The sequence below is a fragment of the Anastrepha ludens genome, chromosome 2 (assembly GCF_028408465.1).
Source record: "Anastrepha ludens isolate Willacy chromosome 2, idAnaLude1.1, whole genome shotgun sequence".
In the NCBI taxonomy this organism is placed as follows: Eukaryota; Metazoa; Arthropoda; class Insecta; order Diptera; family Tephritidae; genus Anastrepha; species Anastrepha ludens.
In genome coordinates, this window is record NC_071498.1 from 101,176,052 (window position 1) to 101,193,721 (window position 17,670).

At 35.7% G+C, this 17,670-nt stretch overlaps 1 protein-coding gene across 1 annotated transcript; it reads left to right on the top strand.

Annotated features, from left to right (window-relative positions):
• Positions 1-3,135: 3,135 nt before the first annotated feature.
• On the top strand, positions 3,136-16,568 carry LOC128858767 (protein yellow). The gene is made up of 6 exons (XM_054095263.1): positions 3,136-3,489; positions 7,335-7,525; positions 7,614-8,010; positions 12,598-12,869; positions 16,051-16,155; positions 16,225-16,568. Exons 1-6 carry the CDS (start codon positions 3,258-3,260, stop codon positions 16,345-16,347), a joined length of 1,320 nt encoding a protein of 439 aa, XP_053951238.1. The 5' UTR covers positions 3,136-3,257; the 3' UTR covers positions 16,348-16,568.
• Positions 16,569-17,670: the final 1,102 nt, after the last annotated feature.

Consider the following 17,670-nt stretch of genomic DNA (forward strand, 5'->3'; position numbering starts at 1 on the left):
ATCGGAATCGAAAGGGTTAATCAATCGTATATTAAAATGTGTATCCTACTCGCTAGCTTAAGCGTCAAGTACACACGTGTCGAGCGATATAATACTTTCCGCATGCAATTTGCGCCATTTCGTGACTCTTTCCAAAACGGTAATACTCATTTGTGATGCAGTAAAATTTGTGTATGCTGGGATGTGCTAAGCGCCTCAATCTCACTCTGCTGCACTTCGCCAAGCGGCATCCATTGGAATAACCCTTCATTCATATTTGTACATACGAGTAGAAGCATCAATGAATGCATCATTGTTGAATCAATTGACTTGTGACTTGTTTGTTCCGTTCTTATTGATTATTGTTTACACTTTCGGTTTGTTTTCTAAGGTAAAAAGATGAAACTAAGTACTAACATATAACAATCAGTATATATATATTGATGTGTATGTGTACATACACATAAATCAGTTTGGAGAACAAATCTTTTGAAATACAGCGAAAACATGTTCATAGAATTTAGCTCCCTGGCACGCATTCTAACTGTGGGCCAAAAAATCATAGATTACTTTAATTTAGCTAAAAGATACACTCAGACCCAAGCTCCACTGTACCCACTGTCTGCTCATCCGTTGTTCTGTTATACCTGTTGAGCCATTAGTGGCAGGTTGTGCGTTTGTTCTTTGCGCCAAAACATACATCCACTCACACATCTATGCAAACAATTGTCTGCAGCGACAAACAAAGTCAAAGCTATTTGGCTGAAGACGTCTGACCAAATACTCACGCACTTATATGTGAATGTATTTATGACTGCATGTGGCGGGATGTCGGTTGCCATTGGTGAAATGAAAGCAAATGAAATACGAGCATCACTCAAAAATCTGATTCGGTCGACATGACCGTAGTCGTACCCTTCTCTGAAAGTATTTGAAGAAAAATTGTAAAATATTTGGAGTGGTGCGCTTCGCTAACTCGAGTTATCATAAGAGGAAGAAGCTGAAGGGTGTCCAGCTAAGCTCGTTTTGGTAAATCTTCCAATCTTGGTAAATCTTCCACTGATAAATTACATTTTTATCAAACAGCATTGAGAGGTCGATGGGTAGCCGCAAATAACAAACATCGTAATTTTTTTATATAAATGAGCAGTTGTATTTTGTATGTATCATAAACTGAGACTAAAAACACTCCAGTTCCACTTCTGTCGTTCTGAAAGGTATCAACAATGCTACTCATCACCAGCAAGCCCCATATAACATATATTTTTCGCAGTGAAGGCTGTATCAGATGAATCTTGTGGCCCGAATGCAACTTGAGATGTACGCAAAAGCTTCGCATAGTACGAAGTAGTTCCGTAGCAGCTCTACTAATGAAAAAGAGGCAGCATACCTTCTATCAGAGGTCCTGCATTTTGCAAGCAGAAATGGATAAGCACAGATTCAGAATTCTTAAATAACTTAATTAGCACAGTAGGGATTTGTGTCACGCTTAAATTTGTTGACTCTTCGCGCTAGTTGGGATAAATAAGTGTCGACCTGCAAAATGAACATCGCCAAAATCCGCAATCTGTCATGGAGTGCGGTAGAATTTGCGTCAGTGCCAAGACATCCCTGATTTATGTAGAATAAGGAGGTAAAATTGAAAAAGAAGTTCAGTGCCTAGGTAGCTGTTGTTCTTCGCTGCTTCCAAAAGCGCTCTGATGATGAAACAGGATTAAGCGTCAGCTCATAGAACACAAGATTGGTGCAACACTTATTTTCTAAATTTTAATATCCTAAGAATGGCCGTCCAACACCCCGGATCTAGGTATATGCGATAAATTTCACTATAGGGTCGTGTGGAGTTTGGAGAAGAAGTTGTTGCATCGAGAATGAGATAACATAACTATAGCTCAGCATTTCGTAAACACGATTGAGTTTCTGTCTTCCTGCTAAGTGTTACTGAACAACATTCAACGTCGATATCTCGACGTTCTCAACAGTAACGGATTCATGAATCGACCGTTTGGCGGATTCTCCCTATAGACGTCCGCATGGTGGGCATCTAAATGATGTCAGCCGTATTTCGAGTAAAAATAGTGAAACCTGAAAACATTTAAATTTTTACATGTTTTATTTTAAAACAACACCTAGGCGCGTCTTTTGAAAACCCCTTTATAGGGATTTTATTCCAGCAATGCACTCTTGCACAATCGCACAAAAATGTTTTCAGTTTAATTCCATTTTTTGCCGATATGAGTTATTAAAGCCACTGTAAACAAAAATAATATGGCCCACTTATCAAAACGTCGTTAGTGCGGTAAAATACTTCAAAATTTCCAATGGAAATTTCAGAAGGCGCCAGGCAACACTAGAAGCGCCCAAGGTCAGAAATATAATATAATATAATAAATAAAAAATTTTCACTGAAAAATATTGTATAAACTTATTTTTTCTATATGTCTTATAATAACTCCGGTTTAAATAATTTTCCAAAACAACAATTAACTGATTGCTTTGTGCCAATTCTGTATTATCCATACCAGGAAATTTATTAAAGCAACGGCCTAGCCATGCCAAGTCAGCAAATATAGAAAAACACAAGCTGAGTCTACTACTACAACCATCTGTCAAGTTAGGCGATCTAAACACTTGTGTGTGTTTCTGATCTTCAGATTGATATGAAAATAAAAGTCTTCAATGCATTGGAATTCACTGAAGTGCTACATAGAGTTTTGCGATTTTACACAGTTAACTCAACTGTGGAACTAACAGCCTGAAGTTAAAGCAATAGTTTAATAGTTATGTAATGCCCTAAACTCTTTTGTGTAGGGCAAAATAACACCAATCAATAACCATAGCCATCGCTGGTGTTACTTCTCTGCAGAATAAAGTGAATTTTTAATGCATTCAGCTGGAAATGGATAGTTTGCTTTGACTTTTGGGCGCATTCAAGAATTTTGTGAGCTAATTAGATTTGGTTAGCGCCTACAAACCAACAAACCAAACAGACAGACTGTCAACAAACATTCATACATACATATTTAGGTACATATGTACGTAGATAAGTGTGTCTTCACTCCAGAAAAGTGGCATTTGAAGAGGATGTTGCATGCGTGCACTCAGTCATTCAAGGCGTTCAGTCAGATTTTGTAAACGTATCGGTGCAGACGTTGCCAGCTAAACATCTCAGCAACTTGATTTACTATATTATTTTATTTTTCTTTCTTTTGAATTTGCTATATTCGTTATTTGTGTGTTAGGCGCCTTTGTGTAGAAAACGACAATTATAATTTAAAATGTGGCTGATCTTTTGTTGCTTCGCACAATTACTACTCCGTATGGTCATTGCGGATGATGCAGAAAGTGATGTTATACCTGTATTGCGTAGAAAAGAATTTGTCACGCTTCATGAATGGACTGAGCTGAACTTAACTGTGCCGGAGGATTGTCAGCAACCATTGAAACTGAATGCAATGCGATATGCACAGGATAAGCTGTTACCAGTCGATGTGGATGTGGAATATGGTGGTGAGTTAATGTGTGTGTGTTTAACTAAGTGAAAAGCAAAAACCAAAAAGAAGACAAACAAAAAATAATAAAAAACCATAGGGGGTTTTGGGGCTCGAAATTTTGATATCAATAAAGGATGGACTTTTCATCACGCTTGTCATGACCAAAAAATTTACAAATTCAATAAAATAAATTTAGCAAAAATCTTACTTGAAACAATGCAAGTATGTAAAATAGTGACCCTAAAGCTAAATAATAAGGATGTGTAAGCACGTTGTAATGTTGTGGTTTCTCAGATGCTGGCATTGACGCACATGTTAGTAAAAATGTGTGTTAGTTTATTCGCAATCTAAAAACAAGAAAAAGCAACCCCCTTTACTCGAAGGAATACAGGTTCATTAATCTGACTTCATTTGTTCTGAAAACACCAGAGAAGATTCTAGACGCATACATCAGAGACACAATTGCTCTGGACGAATTATCCACTAATGGCAGATCTACTGAAACTGCACTTCACTCACTTGTACTCGTACTTGTACATAGAAAAGGCATTACAATATAAAGAGTATGCTCTAGAAGCATTTATAGATATATCAGGGGCCTTTAACAACGTGACGAAAGATACTATTTTAAATTGCATAGAGTCACTTAATGTGCAACCCGCGCTTTATCTACGGATAAAATAGCTACTAGCTAGCAGGAAGATAAAAGAGAAGTGGAACGATACGAGCGTTACCAAATATGCATGCAGAGGTACTCCACAATTTGGGGTACTATCCTTGCTTGAATTGCTTAAGAAATTTGACAAAGGGGCACCAAAACTAGTGGCATATGCAGATGGCATAGCTATAGTAATTACGGGGAAGTACCTGACCACCCTCAGTAATGTGATGAATTACACACTTAAAACTTTACGCCAATAGGCATCTCGCGCAGGGCTAGGGATAAACGCAGAAGAAACGGACATTATACTTTTTTCTAGGAAGTATAAGGTCCCGGCGTGGAACCTCTCGAAGCCAGGCAACAAATAACTACTTCTCAAAGATCATGCAAGGTACCTCGGAGTAATACTGGACAGTAAGCACAATGTTAAGGAAAGGGTGAAAAAGGCCAGTAATGCGCTGTACTCATGTAAAAGAATGCTGGGCGTTACTTGGGGTCTATCGCCCTCACTGATGCATTGGTGCTACATGGCAGTAGTTAGACCGATATTACTGTATGGGGCCTTAGTACGGTGGACTGCGACAAGAAAATTGAATTATTGCTACTGGAAAGGATTCAGCGACTCGCTGCTCTGGACGAATTATCCCTGCTCAAAACTAGGGATTAGGCAGCCTATCAGAGCAGTATTTCCCAAGCGGAAGTTTTTGCTACGGGGAAAGCCGCGGTGCTGGCCTACACAAAAACAAGAAATAACTCAACAATTAATATATACATGGACAGTCAATCAGCAATAAAAGCAATATTATCAAATCCAAAAATTTTCTACGGAGCAGGGAGGCCATAGAAAGGTTAGCCGCAAACAGAAGGCTGCACATCTATTATATACAACGAAATGGACGACTACATGAATAGGCGAGTGGAAGCTAGGTGGACCAATCTGACCACATGTAAAACAACAAAAGTCATTGAAATCGACAAAACAAATCCCTATCGAGCTAACCAACAAATGCAGACCATTAGGTTAGATATGTCGTAGGCTGCGCAAATAAGTCTGCGAAGTCTGCAGGGACGTCCTTTCTTGGAATCAGCAAGGCGCAAAAAGTTGTGGTAAACCAAAGATCTCCTGGCGATACGGTAGATAAATGCCGACCTAAGGAACTCCAATACTAAAATTTAAAAAACAACTTGTTAATAAGCTTAACGACTTCAATAACTTTGTTTTGGCCCTACGCTGCACCCGGGGTTAAAGGATATTATATACTTTTAAATTGCTCTACACATCATTCGTTCGTTATAAAATGAAATAGGCATCTTTCTTCTAGAGACTTTGTCATGCCTGTCATATAACTCGAATTGAACGTATCCAAAAAATTTTCATTTACTTTTCTCTACGTTTCCCTCATTTTTATATCCTCATACCATCGTAATATTCAAGATGCCCGCTCATCAATTTGAAATATCTGCGGACTCGGCGATCTATTTTGTCTTTATCTTTAGTCTTTGATATTATTCATTCCATTTCGACTTTATTCCATTTTGACTTTATAAAAACCCTGCGCGTTAGACCGCTGATTAAATACAATACGATCTACAAATCTTTAGAGATTAACTTTGCTTCCACTTTAATACTTAATACTTATAAATAATTTGATTTATTATGTTTTGTTATTTTTTCTTCTTACTCCTTAAGATTTTGTATGTATTTTTTGATAAAACACCTCTATTAATCTGTAAGACATTTGGTTTTTGTTGACTAATTTTTTCTTCAGTAAATAATTAAATGAAAATAATTAACAATAAAAGATATATTTTCAAAACATTAAAATATAGTCCTAGACTTTCAACCACTTTTTCCAGACAACACCTCGTGTCTTGACGATTTAAAAGAAATAACATATTTTTTATGGTGATTAAATAGAAGGGTGCTTTGTGATAATTCAAAAGAAATTAAATTTTTGGGATAAAAATTTACAATAAGAAGTCCGAGGAAGAACACAAACATTTTCAAAGCCATTAAACTGTTAAAAAGATTCATCATATAAATAAATAAATAAATATTATTATTCTAGACTTTTTTTGGAATCTCTACAATCTCTGCGATCTACTATAATATATTTTGTCTTTATCGTTCGTTCAAAGACGAAGGTGTTGCGCATTCTTGCTCCTTGCTTGAGTGAATCTATATTGATACCCAATCTAGAGCGAATATATCGGGCGTTTTTTAAGAACTTGAGAACTTAAAATTATAATACAAAAGAGAAATATTGTTGAAGTCAATTCCGTTTATTATAATCTGGTAGATAATTTCATGGCATTTATTTTTAGAATATGACATCCGACATATTTCCGCGATGAATACGAGTTACGTGGTGCATTCAATCAATCATATTTTCCAAGAAATCTGGCCGTACGGCGTCAATGGTGGCTTGAATATTTCACAAAATTGATTGTAAAGCATGCTGTATAGCAAGTTGCACCGTCTTGCTGGAACCAAATATCATCGATGTTTAGGTGATTAATTTCTGGAAACAGAAATTCAGTCAACAAGTCTTGATAGCGCTCGCCATTCATCGCAACGGCAGCCGCATCCTCTTTTAAAAGCCAATGATACCGCCAATGCTTTGCGAACAGATTGATTTTTTGTCACACCATGGTTATCGATATCGATAGTTGTCATGGAGCTAAAAAAACACCCCATATATAATTTATTAACTATTCTACTTATAGTAACTCTTCCCGTAACAGAATAAAAAGAAGAGAATGAGAATAAAAGTTCATTTGCATTACTTGAATTTTTAAATTACAGAACTTTTTTTACTTCCAACCTACTAAATATTATTATTTTCTCATTATGATTTGGAATTGATTTGTTATAAATAAAAAATTAATTAATTAAAATTTCTTTTTGTTTTTTGTTTTTTTTTTGTATTTTTTATAATTTTTATAGAAGTTTAAACGTGTTTTTTTATTTCCTTTTATGTGCACATACTTCGGGTAGCTATGTACCTGAACATGTATGTCTACATTTAATTTTGATTCACTTTTTATAAATAAGATATTTAATAACACAAAAACTTATTTATTCTATTTATTTATGTTTATGAGTGGGTTTTATACGAAACCTCCCCCCGAAAAAAATCTTAGTTGCTCCCCTGCCTACTGCACATATTCTAATATCGCTTTTTTTCTTCTTGCTTTAGATGACGGTTACCATCGCACTTTCCTTACAATTCCCCGTTTAAGCTACGGCGTTCTATACTCTCTAGCCGTGGTGGCTGATAGTGACAATTCAACACTTCTCAATCCACTTATGGTGCCCTACCCCAGTTATGGTTGGCATTCGAGTTTTGGTCAGAATTGTAGCGGAATAACATCAGCAATTAGAACTCTTGTAAGCAGCATTTACTATGAATATCGTAATAATCTTTATATGTATGCAATGTACATATATTAAAATTCTACTCGTTCGCTGCTTTTAGATCGATGATTGCTGGCGTTTGTGGGTGGTTGATTTGGGTCAAATAAACGGCATTCAATATTGTGCTCCCCAAATACTGGCCTTTGACTTGGTCACCGATCGATTGATACACCGTTATGTTATTCCTGCATCGCAATACACTCCTGGCATCTCAATTTTTACAGCACTCGCTGTAGATGTGCGTGAATCGACAAGGAATGCAGAATGTACTAATACTATGATCTACATCGCTGATCCTTGGGGTTATGGGCTGATAGTTTACAATATGAACGAAGGTCGATCTTGGCGCATACAAAATGCATACATGCAACCAGATCAGCTGTTGGCACAGGACAAGACGGGTAATAGTGGCATTTTCACAGTGAGCATTAGTCCACGGCAGCAGGAGAAAGAAGAAGGTAAAACTTATTTGTTATAGTGTATGATCAAAATTTAGTCGTCGTAAAACCTACAATTTTTCTTCGCAAGCAAATTACTCAATATCAGCTAGAGATATTAGAATATTACAAAAAACGTATGTTAGGATGTGGTATGGAGATATGTATGTGCCTGAAGCCATTTTATATTCTTAGTAGGAACCAAATATTTATAAGCGTTTCCATGTTAAGTGATCCAGGTATTTTGGACATTGTCGTAAATTTTTCTGAAAATTTGTTTATTTACAGGCCTGAAGAAGTAAGCTGATTGTATTAAAAAAACAAAATGTATAATTTTGAGACCACCAAAATTAAGAAAATATAATAGCGGTCGCCCCTCGGCAGGCAATGGCAAGCCTCCGATTGTATTTCTGCCATGAAAAAGCAATACACTTATGCCAGCGATTAGTCCAGTCATCAAAGCACATTTTAAATGCGTTTGGCCTCTATCGACTCAAAGCGGCGGCCGCGGAGTGGCAATTTAAGGCTTGGGAGGAGTAAAAAGTCGCAGGGGGCTTAATCCGGTGAATACGGCGGTTGTTCGATGATATTTGTCGAGTTTTTGGTCAAAAAAGTATTCACAATATGAGACTTGGTGCATCTCATTATCATGGTGCAAGATCCATGAGTTTTCTTTCCACAAATTGGGCCGTTTCCTACGCAAATTCTCCCTCAAACGTCGCATAACTTCCAAATAATTTCCTGTATTTACCGTAGAACCGTTTGAACGAATTCCGAGTGCACAACACCATGATAATCAAAGAAAACGAAAAGTGACTTTCACTTTTGACCGACTTTGACGTGGTTTTTTGGGTTTCGGCTCATGTGGATAGCGCCATTCAGCCGCCTATTGACTGGTTTACATGTCAAGCTCATATACCTACGTCACATCCCCTGTTATTATGCGCTGGATAAACGTTGGGTCCGAATTCATTGCTCAAGCATGTCTTCAACCACCTTCCTCCGATTAATTTTTTGAAAGAAATTCAATTCTCTTGGAACGAGTCGAGCAGCCACGCGTCTCATGTCCAACTGATGTTGTAAATTGATTCGCGAGACACGCTAAGGTCACGAGCTAACTCCCTCAAACTTAAATGATGGTTTGATGGGTTTCCAGCACCATTTTCTTGACTTTGTCGATGTTTTCAACCGTTAAAGACGTTGATGGGCGACCAGATCGGGGCAAATCTTTCACGACTTCTAGGCCCTCTACAAAAGCCTTATACTACTCGTAGACCCGTGTTTTTGATAAAGCACAAACCCGTTCAAAACTCAAAACTTTAGACAAACTCTTCGTTCAATATTTTTATCTATAGTGACTGCGGTGGACTGATATAAATAGATCACGCAAAACCAGCAAAAAAAATTGAGACATGTGTACCGCGCGCTTTTTAAATGAACAATTCACGATATTTTTTTGACAGAATGTATACTTTTATTTGTTTTTAGTATAAAATATACTTAATAAAATGTTAAAAAAACATGTTTCTCTCTTTTGATCAAAATTTTAGGAAAAACTATTTTTGACATTTTTGAAAAACACCTACCCCTCAGATTTTTTTTATATAATGGCGGACTACTGAGTTCCTTGAAAGGATTGCTATAACTTTTCGAGTTATAGTTAAATGCGTCTAACGAACTAGGAAAAAATATTTTGCAGCTGCGCAGCACTAGCAGTATGCTCGTATATACAAAGTATTTCCATAAAAAATTTTCAAAAAGTATATTCATCCCGAAATATAAAAAAAAAAATAGATCGGTTAGAAAGAACCGAACATATTTTATTTCAAAAACTCTATAGCAAAATTTTCAACATTGAATAAATTTAAAATTAAGTAATTTTTTCAAAAGTCTTTAAGTTTACTCCTAATTTACTCAATAAATAAAATTTCAGAAAAATTTACAGCAATGTCCCAAATTCTTGGATTACTTGACATGGAATCGCTTTTACCGATATCACCAATATTTCGAACTTTATATAAGTGTTCAACTTTGCCTCTGTCGTTTTTTTTTTTTTCTTAAAAATATAAGGCTTTATAAAGGAAGGAAAAATGAAGTAAAAAATATGTACATTTCAACTTATTCGTCTAGCTCTGTCTTGAGGTAACTACCCCAAATGGCATGCAATAAATCAAAATCATTGGCCTTAACTGTTCGGCTGTGAGTTCTGCCTTCTCCAAACTTGATAAAGAGGCAAAGAAAACAAACAGTCGGCGCAATCGCGTATCGGCACACACGTCACTGTTGACAGCGGTTGTAAAGGGCTTCGTATACTTAGGAACCAGCATTAACACCGATAATAATATCAGTCTTGAAATCCAACGTAAAATATATCTCTTGCCAACAAGTGCTACTTTGGACTAAGTAGGCAACTGAGCAGTAAAGTCCTCTCTCGACGAACAAAACTAACACTCTACAAGACTCTCATCATGCCCGTCCTAACGTATGGCGCAGAAGCGTGGACGATGACAACATCCGATGAAGCGACGCTTGGAGTGTTCGAGTGAAAGATTCTGCGTAAGATTTTTGGACCTTTGCACGTTGGCAACGGCGAATATCACAGGCGATGGAACGATGAGCTGTATGAGCTTTACGACGACATAGACATAGCGCAGCGAATAAAGAACCAGCGGCTACGTTGGCTAGATCAGGTCGTCCGAATGGATACAAACGCTCCGGCTTTGAAAGTATTCGAAGCGGTACCAGCTGGTGGTAGCAGAGGAAGAGGAAGGCCTCCACTGCGTTGGAAAGATCAGGTGGAGAAGGACTTGACTTCACTTGGTGTGTCCAATTGGCGCCGGTTAGCACGAGAAAAAAACGACTGATGTGCTTTGTTGGACACGGCCAAAATCGCGTAAGCGGTTATCGCGCCAATTAAGAAGAAGAATAAATCAAAAATTAATGAACCAATCGAAGTACTATTGTTTGCTAAAAAACTTTAAAATATCATATTATATTAATTAATGCATATTAGCGCATATTCGCCAAACTTCACTAAACGGGATAAGCTGAAAGAAACATTTAAATCAAAGGTGAAAAATGCTCCCTGTTCTTATATCTGCTGATATGGATTAATCTTTTCACCACAACTTTTTCATATATAATTTTACTTTAACGGTTTAGCAGCACGTGCTGGGTATTTTCTAATGATGCAATAACTACAAGTGTTGTTCGTTGTGACTGCGCTATTTGGTACGCTCTTAGCTTAATGTTGTAGATATTTCAGAGGTACGCGAAAATCAGGGCAAAAGTTAAGCCCGCTTTAAGAAATAGTTACATTTCCTATCTTTTCGTAATCTTATGGAACCTATACTCTAACAAAAATGAAGGATTTTTTTCGCAATGTTCTGAACAACATAACCTTTTGCCAATTGACTTACCCACTTAAACAAATGTTTTAAATACGTATTAAGTGAGTTAATGCGAAAATACATCCGGCTTTTTGAAAAACTGTTTTTTATGTCATTGCTGAGATTGCTTGAAAATGTTTAATAAATTTATACGGACTCTTTTAAGCAACGTTCTGTTAAACTAATGAAACAGTTGTTTAAACTCCTTAAATGTTTTTAAAAACCTCTAGGGGGTGTTCAAAGTACTTCTCTTGAGACTTCTTCTGCCCAAGTAAAGGCAGTAACCCTTGGCTATCGTGATCTGGAAGTCTTTGGTACACTTTTCTAGCACATCACCACGATAAAGGGTTTTCTAGGTGTTATTGGTGAATGGATTGCGCTATCGAGAAATGACTAACGATTTTTTATGGCCGGAATTGGATGGTATTGATCTGGGCAACGTTTATTTTCAACAAGTCGGCGCTACGTGCCATACAAGCAACTAAACCATTGATAACAGATGTTATTGGTGAATGGATTGCGCTATCGAGAGATGACTAACGATTTTTTATATCCGGAATTGGATGGTATTGATCTGGACAACGTTTATTTTCAACAAGACGGCGCTACGTGCCACACAAGCAACGAAACTATTGATCTTTTACGGGAAAAGTTTCCGGACCGTGTTATCTCTCGAAGAGGTGATCACAATTGGCTACCGAGATCTTGTGATTTAAGACCTTGTGACTTTTTTCTTTAGGGCCACGTGAAAGAAAAGGTCTACGCCAACAGCCCAAGGTCGATTCAAGACCTCAAAGATGGAATTCGTGAGGCTATCGAAGACATCGGGCAGCCACTTTGCAATTCGGTTATGGAAAATTTCATGAAAAGGATATTGTCCTGTAAGCGTGGTCGTGTTGGTAATTTGTCTGATGTTATTTGCCACTATTAACGGCATACTTTCCTCTTTATAATGAAATAAACATCCGATCATTTATATTGAAAAATACAAAATACAAAATAAAAAAAAAACAAAATTGAAAATTAACTTTGCGCCACTTTATATATAACTGTATATTATACCAAAAACATTACGTTTTCATTAATAAACTTATATAAACTTTGTATAATACTTACGTATATTCATATGTAGTTTTGTTAGTAGAATGCGCTAGCGTATATAACTTAGTTATATAGTATATTCAAATATTTCAATTTTCTATTTCTGTTTTCCTTTCAGATGACCGGCGCCTATATTTTCACGCCCTTAATAGCTTCCTGGAAGTGAGTGTACCATTATTTGTAGTCAATAATGCTTCTCTCTGGGCACAGCCCACAAATCTAGAAACGCAAAATAAGCTGTTCAATGAGTTCAGGATCATTGGCAGTCGAGGCATACAATGTGAATCTGAAGCTATGGATAGTGATGGTAATTTATATTGCAGTTTGATAAGTTCAAGTGCTTTGATTGCATGGGAAGAGAATAGCGATTATGATTCGGATCATTTAAAGGTAATTATCTACATTTACTTATTTTAAGGTAATAGTTGCTTCCTCTATATTTTTACTATGCTTCTAATACTTAAATATTAAGTGCAGTAAAAAGTTTTGACCATTTTCTGCTACACGTCTTTCGTACGCCATATCTCAGGATGTGCGAGTACATTGCATACTTTGCACTGCATTGTACGAGGGTTGCCTTTCATATTTTGCGCTGAATAATGGAAACGTAGTAAAATAATAATGAAAATGGCTTTATTGCTGTTCAAAATATTCTCCTTGAAAGTTAATACATTTCTGCCTGAAGCAATTTGCAAAGCACTTTTACCACTCAGATATCCATTCCAAGGCTTCAACAGCTTCTTCAGGCGTTAAAACATGTTGACCTCACATTTTATTTTCGATGTTCGGAAGCAAACAAAATTATTAGGTGCCAAATTAGGGCTGTAAGGCAGATAACGCGTTAATTCGATCTTTTAAGTGCTGAAAAACACTCTTGTGTGAGCCGATATGTGAGAGCTCGCATTGTATTGGTGCAGAATGATTCGTCCTCAGCGGTAGGTTTCATTTAATTCTCCTAAAACTTCTGAAAAACAATTGGTTGTGTACCACTCTGAATTGAATGTTTTAAGTTTCTCTAGTGGTACAGTTCCGACATAAACAGATTTTCCGAAAAAACAGGCGACCATTTGCTTTGAAGAGCTTCTTCCGCGAACAACTTTTATTGGATTAAGCTCGCCTTGAAACACCCATAATGTCGATTGCTGTTATGTTTCCGGTTCATATGCATTGATTCAAGATTCGTCATCTGTTATGATGTCATAGACGTGCTTTGAACCACCGCGCCTGAATTTCTTCAACACTTACTCCAATCTACACTGTTTCTTTTTTGGGCAATTGTCAAATTACGGTGTATCCAACGAGAACAAATCTTCTTGATGAGAAATATTGAATGTATGCTGAACCCACTAATGCCCAAGAATGCCTTTACATATCTGGCGATATGTTACATTACGATCTTAAGCTATTCTGTCCCGATAATCCACGTCGAAAATCTTAATAAATCTTCGCATAAAAATTCTCACGAGTTAATTTCATCTTTTGGGTGAGACAAATTTTTCAATTCACTGCAAAAATAACAAAGCTCGTAAGTGAAAGCGATATATGTTAGTTCATACTAAAAAAATACCAAACTTTTCGATAAAAGTATCGAATAACAACTCATCACACTTAATGTTTCAAATACACAAAATATAAAAGGCATCCCCGTATAGCGCGAAGGTATCAATACTCTTCGAAAAAGTATTGTAATTGGACAGTTTTGTGTTTAATGAAAAACAGTTGTGTGTTACAATATTGTAAAAAAAAAAGAAAATTATGTATATTCTTCAATACCATTACTACAAAAGTCGGAACAGACAGGCAAAATTCGTTCTATTTATGGAGCCAAAACCGTTCGCAATGGGATAGCAAATCCTCCATTCTTGTATAAGGGCGTCAAAAATATAGATCAAACATCGGAAATGTTAATAAATAAATGGAAACTATTTGCTGAAGGATAATTAATTTAAAAAGAATATTGATTTGATCATCGAAATAAAGCAAAATTACTGAAAATTTGTACCTCACCTATTCTATAAACCAAAAGGGACTAGATATGACTTCTATTGCTTCCCTATTGACATTAGTCTCGTGTTAAAGTTGTTGGGTAATAATGTTGGTGTTGTAACTATGTATGTAAAAGTGTAGCAATAAGTTTTTGGATATTGCAACTGAAGTTATAGTGCTTCGCCGAATTAAAACCTGGTCACTTTGATAGCTAGACTCGACAGTCGTAGGATTGTAAGCTAAACTAGTGGCCGAGAACGTTTCTGCTCTCAAAATGTTGCTAGTAAATTGTCATGAAAGTGCCTATATAAAATATTTGTACGAATGTGTGTACCACATTGTGCGCCATCTTCATCTACATACGGACAGTAAACGCTGAATAACTCTGTCATTTACCAACCGATCGACTTCGGCTTTACACCGAAACAACCGAAATCGACGCTATAAAAACCGAAATGCTTGACAAAGTGATGGCAAACGCAGAAAAAAGATCGCAGTTTGTGATTGCTAATAAAGGTGGCCATTTGATTGATATTGTACTAAAAAAATAGTTTTAATAAATTGTAAATAACCAAACCAAATAAAAATACCTCACTTACACAAATCAATTTTTTTTGTTAGCTATTCAATGTTTTCATACCGACATAAAAGATGGCGCACCCCGTACAACAACGAGGCTCGCATCCTACCTTTTTGAATTACTCCCACAGATGATTTCCTTTAACATTGAATATGAGTTATAAACAATTCCATCAAAATCTCAATATATTCACGTCAAGTGAAGTGTGCGAATGTTCACTAGAATCGGAATATAATAGTTAAAGTAGAATGAAAGTCCTTCACGGTGAGGCCCCCCCTTCTCCTATTACAATCATCAATGCATACGAATATGATGCTGAATACAGATTGTCTATGCTAAATTTTATCAAAATTGTAAAAGATATTCTAGAGAGTGTTTAAGCCCAAGTTAGCCTAAAAGCCCTTCAATATATCTACAGATGTTTTTCCTTTTGTAAATATTAAAAGTGAGTTATTTAAAAAAAAAAATTACCGAGATTCGTATAAAACTTTAAAAGGGTATTTGCTGTATATTTGATGTGCACACTTAACCTTAACTTAAAAATGTTACGAGAGTGGTTTTAATCTACCGCCCACTTTTAATTTTTTTTTTTGTTCTACGGCACGGATGACCAAGACTCGTCTTCTGTATTTCATTTTTATTAACTCGTATATTCGACACAGAAGTACTTAACGATGCAATTCGTTCCATTTATTATATGGATGTGCATACATTACGTTAACGTTCAGAACTAGAGAAGGTGAACTGTAATTTATGTGAATTTTCAAAAAAAATAAATTCTCAAAATCGTGCGTATTTAAACCTCCTTCAACGAGCATTCATATAAGGTGCCGTTCCACACAAAATTATCCTTCTTCAATAAAGAAGAACAAGAAATCAAAGTGCCCAATTCTGTTGCAGAAATTTTAACATACAACTTTTCTACAAATCTGCTAATTTTCTTTGATTATTCAAACCTTAACAAAATTTCAAATATTTTAATCTTCTCCAATTATACATACATAGGTAGTCGCCTATAATCCTGATAAGCTACGATTCGTCACAGGTCTAAAGGTTAACCGAAACCATCTCGAGGAAGATGAGATGTGGGCCTTGAGCAGTAATCCGGAAGTAAAAATATTTTATAAATGAAAACAAGTGTAATAATATAATAATATTTTTTGTCATTAAACATTTTAGCTGTTTGTTGGTGGCAAAGTACAAAAAGACGATATAAAATTTCAAATCATTGGATGTCGCGTAAAAAATTTGCTGGAAAATGAGCCCTGCTCTGTGGTAATCAACCATTTGCGGGAAACGTGAAAGAAATAAATGTCATGCAATTTAATGAAAAATATGTATGTAAATCAACTAATTTTAAGTTGCCCATAACAAAAATGGAAAGCCTAATTCTTGCTTCCTAAAAATAAAATAAAATTAAAAACATGTATTCTAGATGGATCTATGTATGTAGGTAGCTATAAAATAGTTTCTTGGCAATAACGATATATTTTCCCAAAACGTTTACTGTTTTAGTTAGTAAAGCATATATTTGTTTTATATAAATAAATCATCAAAATCATGTAAAAAATAGAGAATCAAAATCTCTATTTGAAAATCTGCCAAAATATTAGAATTTATTTTACTTTGATAAGTTTGTTCACGGCCCATTTACCAAATAGCTCGGGCGCTGTGTTGCTGGTAGTCACAGCTAAAGAATTCGCTCTCAATATTATATTATAGTCTTATATTTATTTATTAAACCAAGGACTACCTGTAATGATTTCTATAGGAGCTGTGATCACATAATATCTCCCCTGCCATTGCCCGGCACCAGGCAGAAAGTTATCAATTGGTTGTAGGGGAATAAGTGCAATTTGTGGTATCACAAAGAATCTTGAACCTCTGTTAGTCCCAGTACTAGCATGAGACTAATAATAGTAAATTATTCTGCTACTATTTATTTATTTTATTAGGTATATTTGTAATATGCGCGCAACAATGTTATAAGCCCAGGCAAACAAAAAAAATACATAATTTTTGATTTTAAAACACGAATTCTGATAATTACTCGAACTTGCAAATATCTCAAATATGTCAACTTCATAATATTTTTGCAAGACTCCAATATTTTCTTACAATTTGGAGTATTTATTGGATTCAAAACCAATAGTAATAATAAGAATAGAAATTTAATGTTTTTCGCAGATTAAAAAATGCTGAAATTTCCGTCACTACATTTATTTGAAAAATTCCCGAATTTTCTATTAAAAATGTTAATTTTATGAATTTTGGGATGAGTTTAGTATAATACCGCATGGGCAAATTTAGACAAAGTATTTATAATGATTTGCAATTATTTGCCTTCAAAGTGCCTTAGGCAGCTTTGGCACAATATATATATTTTCTTCTAAACTTAACATTTTCTTCATTTTCACATACATATGACGTTTTAGTTAGAGAGGGTTATTTTTTTAAGCGAACAGGAGTTCTACTAAAAAATACTGTGAATAGCGTTGCCGGAGTTGAAATGATGACGGTTTTTGTTTTTGTAGCGCGACTAAGGACCGCCTACGTAGAAACGAGTTCTACGCAAAAATTCTACAAATTTACAAATACCCTTCTAGTTGAACGTCTCTGTAAAAT

What these genes read in the sequence shown, in the direction of transcription:
- LOC128858767 (XM_054095263.1), top strand. Translation starts at nt 3,258, where the DNA reads ATGTGGCTGATCTTTTGTTGCTTCGCACAATTACTACTCCGTATGGTC. An exon ending in TGTGGATGTGGAATATGGTG is followed by an intron (nt 3,490 to 7,334) that starts GTGAGTTAATGT and finishes TTCTTGCTTTAG; the next exon opens with ATGACGGTTACCATCGCACT. An exon ending in CATCAGCAATTAGAACTCTT is followed by an intron (nt 7,526 to 7,613) that starts GTAAGCAGCATT and finishes CGCTGCTTTTAG; the next exon opens with ATCGATGATTGCTGGCGTTT.